The following is a 4,637-nucleotide window of genomic DNA, read 5'->3' on the forward strand; positions in this document are numbered from 1 at the left end:
GACAGGGGTGACAGCCCCTATGGTCCCTATAGGTGACCGGCTCGTCAGCGCTAGGGTTTTCTTTGAGGGGGCCCCCCCTGAGGACGTCGCACGAGTGCTGGAGGGTGCCAGGTCCTGCAAGGTCTCGCTTGGGCTCCGGCGTTGGACGAGCAGCACCCGCGTCCCCCCCGGCAGCACTGGCACTGGCGACGGGCACCGGCGGAAGGTGGCCAGGCTGGTAGGTGACTGTGGGTGCAGGAATGGGGGGCAGGGGGGCTGTGGATGCAGGACAGGGATGGGGGATGCTCGGGGGACACTGGGAATGCGGCACCGGGGAACCCGGGTGCTTGGGGGTCCCTATGGGTGGACGCGTGAGTGTGGTGGGTGCCAGGTCCCATCTCCCCCACCCTCACCCAGAGCACCCCGATCCTGACGCCCTGCAAGGAGCTGCCAGCGGCCCCCGGCCAAAGAGCCGCCAAAGCAGCGCCAAGCGCCGCAGCCACCGCGGTGCTGCCAGCGGCGGAGCCCCGACGGCCACGCGCGACGCCGTCCCGCTTGACAGTGAAGGAAGCGGCCGCCACCAAAACGCAGGCGATGGAGGAGCCGCCAGTGAATACGGAGCTCGCTGGCGGGGCCGCCGAAGCGCCGGCAGGTACCGGCCCGCGGTTACCAGCCGTGGAGGTGGCAGTGCCAAAAGTCGCCGTGGGGCTGAGCCTCGCCGGCGCAGCACCACCAGCCGCCCCTCAAGCCAAGGAGCCGGCGTTCAGGCTGCCCCGCTTGGAGGTGGCTGTGCCAGCTTTGCCGCTGCCAGCTGTGATGGCAGAGCCCAGCACAACCACAAGTCAACCCAAAATCAAGGTGGGGGAAGGAGACACCCCCCGCAACAGCCGTAAGGGTGGGGGTAGCCCAGTGCTGAAAAGCAAGCTGCCAAATTTTGGCGCAGCCACAGGAGAGGATCAGGAGGGGGATGCCGGCGGGCGAGGGGGATTTACCGGCATCCGTGTCCCCTCCATTGCCATCACCGTCCCCAGCGCCGCCATCGAGCTGGTCCCTGAGCTCAGCGTGCCCAAAGCAGAGCCGGCCGTCACCAGCGAGCAACCGCGGTTGGAGGTGAAGCTGCCCACACGGCGCCCGGAGTCACCACCGGCAGCGCCGGCTCAGTTGACCTTCCCGGCCATGACGGTGCCGTCCATCGACATCGCTGTGCCGCGCGTCGGCCTGGGTTTGGCGCTGCCAGCGGAAGCCGGCGTTGCGGAAGCGCCACGTGAGGGGGATGCTGTGGTGACACCAGACGTGGTGGCCAGGTTTGCCAAAGGGCTCCGAAAGCTCAGCCTGGAGCTGGAGCCCACGGCACCGCTGCCAGCAGTGGAAATCACCCCCCCAGCGCGGCTCATGGGGGACGTGCCAGCAACCGCCGCCAAACCCCCCAAATTCACCCTGCCACGGTTCGGGTTGTCCCTTGCCAAGATCAAAACGGGCGGGAGTGGCAGTGGGTATCCCCCAGCGGCCCACGGTACAGCCGTGCCAGCACCGCCTGGCCGTGCTGTCACTGGTCCCACAGCGGCCTTAGACCTGGCTTTGGGGACAGTCAGTGCTGCTGGTGCCGGGGTCAAGCTGAAGGTCCCCAAATTATCCCTGGCGCCTTTCGGAGTCAAGAGTGAGGCCGAGGGTGCTGGTGGTGAGGAGGGTCCCCAGGATGCCGGCCCAGTGATGAAGCTGCCGCGGTTGGGAATCAAGGGGTTGGGGGGGGACGACGGGAGGTCAGAAGAACTGGGGTCCCCTGGGACCCCCCGGCTTCGAGTACCGCGGGTGGGCATCACACTGCCAGTGACGGGCAGCCAACGTGTGCCATCGTTGCCTAAACTCCCTGCCGGGCCAGAGCTGGGCGGGGGGGTGAAATGGCCAAAATTTGGGGGATCCAGCCCCGATATCCGCATCGGGGGGGACCCCAAAATGATGAGACGTGGGGCAAGTGCCGAGAGCTTGAGCACTGGCACGGCAGGAAGGAAGATGCCGGAGTCTCCTGGCACGACCCTGTTAAAGCTGAAAACCAGGGGGACAGTGGGTGATGGGGGGGCGCAACCATTGACCCCCTGGTTCACCGTCCCCACTGTGGGTTTCACCGCGCCAGGAAAACAACCAGCGGATTCCGCCAGCTGGAAGATACCAAAACCCAGCGGCGTGTCGGCGCTGAAGGTGCCGGCATTGGAGTTGGCGCCACCGGGGATGGATGGGATGGAGGAGACCACCGGGAAGGACACAGCACCAGGACACCAGTCTAGGGTCAAACTGCCAAAATTCGGCACAGGTTTTGCCGGGAGCGGGTTGGAAGGCGAGGGGAGGATGAGGATGGGCGGCGTGAAGAAGGCGCTCTTGGTGTTGGTGAAGCCGAAGGGGAAAGAAGACAGCCAGGTGGTGGACGCCCTTCCCCGTGTCAATGGCGAAGCAGAGGGCAAGAGCCGGCGATGGCGCCGGGTGCCCAGGGTGGGTTTCTCCCCAGGGGGGTCCGCACCAGAGCCCCCCATCACCCGACCCAAGGAGGGGAAGATTCGGTTACCCAGCGTTGAGCTCTCCCCTGGGGACCCCGAGTTCAACCAGCGGCCATCGGTGACGGAATTCACCCCACACTTCAGTCTGGGGGCGTTTGGGGGTGAGGGGACCCCTACATTTCAGCTGCCTAAGCTGACACTGAGCCCCCAACCCTGTGGTGAGCGGTAAACACCCCCCCCGAGCATGGGGGCGTCTTCAGGGACCCCCTGAAACAGTGATGGGGTGGTGGAGCATCACTTGCTCCCCCAAGGTCTCTTTAATCCACTTACTCCCCAAAAAATTTCTAACCCAGCTTTTTTTGGGGGTTGTTTGAAGCTTTTTGCCCATTTTCCAGGTGTTACTATTAACCGGGGAGTGGGCGGGATGGCAGCATCGCTCCCCTGGCCCCTTGCTCTCAGCTTGGCCCAAATAAATGTTAACACCTCAAAAAAGCCTTGGGCACGTCTGTGGGGTCTGAGATTGGGTTTGGGGAGGCAGGGAAGGGTTTGGGGGACCACAGGTAACTCGGGGCGGGGTTGACGATAGGTTTTAGGGGGCTGCGATAGGTTTCAGGGGACCAGGGATGGGAACCAGGGGGTTCCTCCACCCGGGTTCCCGTCCTTTGTGCGGGACAACAGTTGCTCCTGGGGACACCACCAGCAACAGAAGGTGTTGCCATGGCAATGCCAGAGCCAGCAGCATGTTGGGGGCCACCAGGTTGAGGTGTCTGGGTGCCACAAGCCCCTGGTGGGTGCAGAGTCGGGGCTCACAAGCCCCTGGCGAGCAGCCGGCACGCCATGGAGACACTGGTGGTGGGTGCTGAACGCTACGACCTGGTGGCCGGGGTGGGGAAGGGGACCTTCGGGGAGGTGGCCCAGGGCTGGTGGAGGAGCACGGGGGAGATGGTGGCCATCAGGATCCTGAAGAACAAACGCTACCGTGGCCACGTGGCGAAGAACGAGCTGAGGCTGCTGCAGGCCTGCGGGGGGTGGACACAGGACTTGCACATCGTCCGTTTCCTCGAGTCCTTCGCTGACAGTGCTGGCACCTACCTGGTCTTTGAGCTGCTGGAGCAAAACCTCCAGGACTTCCAAATGAAGAACAACTTCTTGCCGTTGCCCGTTCGGCACATCCGTACCATCACAGTGCAGCGGCTGGCGGAGCTGGTCAAGCTGAAGGAGCTCTCCATCATCCACGCTGACCTCAAGCCGGAGAACATCATGCTGGTGGACCACGCACGCTATCCTTTCCGCATCAAACTCATTGACTTTGGCTCAGCTCACCGAGGTCTGCCACGTCAAGCAACCCTACATCCAAACCCGCTCCTACCGGGCAGCGGAGATCTTGTCGGGGTTGCCCTTCTGCGACGTCTGGTCTTTGGGTTGCGTGATGGCTGACCTTCACTTGGGTTGGCCACTCTACCCTGGCATCAACGGGTACGACCAGGTCCGCCACATCTGCTCCAGCCCGGGGCTGCCACGGGATGAGTTGCTCTGCGCTGCCTGGAAGACCTGCTCCTTCTTCCAACCGGTGCCACATCCCACCGGTTCCGGCAGCTCAGACCACCAGGCAACGAGATGGTGCAGCCGATGGAGAAGAGGAGGTACGTCTTCTCCTCGCTGGATCCGCTGGTGCTGGGGCGCGTCCGCCTGGCGTCTAACTCCGGCCAGGAAGCCCCGGGCGAGCACTGTGACTGTGTGGGATGGTGCCGCTGCTCAAGACGATGCTCGCGTGGGACTCGCAGGAGAGGATCACGCCCAGCGCCGCCCTCCAGCCTCCCTTCGTCTCCCTGCAGCAGGTGAAGTCCCGCTTTGAGGCCACCCGGTATTGCCAGCTCTGCCACAAGGAAGAACCTGCCTGGCAGAGCGAACACCTCGTCCCACGCCGAGGTACAGCCGTGGGGGGGCTCCTGGGCGTGGGTGCTCAGGGACACCGGGTGCTTGGTGGCTTTGTGTCTCCCCGGTGCTTTGGGGCCCTGGATGCGCAAGGTCCCTGCTGCCACCATAACATGGGTGCTGGTCGGTCCCTGGTGCCCGATGTCAGGAGTGCCCAGAACCCCTGGGTGCTCAGGGTCCACGGGGTGGGGATGCCACCCATGGGTGCCTGTGGCAGGTTCCCCCCCAGTGAAA

At 64.4% G+C, this 4,637-nt stretch overlaps 2 protein-coding genes across 2 annotated transcripts in view; both read left to right on the top strand.

The window, feature by feature from the left end:
• LOC113490821 (periaxin-like) overlaps window positions 1–2,960 on the top strand; it is an 11,017-nt gene extending 8,057 nt beyond the window's left edge. The window contains exon 4 of the mRNA XM_026867410.1: window positions 442–2,960. Within this exon, the coding sequence (XP_026723211.1) occupies window positions 574–2,697 (2,124 nt within the window). The 5' untranslated portion in view covers window positions 442–573 and the 3' untranslated portion in view covers window positions 2,698–2,960. The remainder of the gene's footprint in view (window positions 1–441) is intronic.
• Window positions 2,961–3,053: 93 nt separating this feature from the next.
• Window positions 3,054–4,636, top strand: HIPK4 (homeodomain interacting protein kinase 4; the record flags this gene model as incomplete). Its single annotated transcript, XM_026867407.1, is given in 4 exon segments — window positions 3,054–3,784; window positions 3,786–4,057; window positions 4,060–4,206; window positions 4,209–4,636. Coding segments are annotated over 4 exon segments (1,326 nt in total), but the record flags the coding sequence as incomplete, so codon positions are not given.
• Window position 4,637: the final 1 nt, after the last annotated feature.

Source organism: Athene cunicularia, unplaced genomic scaffold, assembly GCF_003259725.1.
Source record: "Athene cunicularia isolate RWA unplaced genomic scaffold, athCun1 SCF_35, whole genome shotgun sequence".
NCBI classification, from domain to species: domain Eukaryota; kingdom Metazoa; phylum Chordata; class Aves; order Strigiformes; family Strigidae; genus Athene; species Athene cunicularia.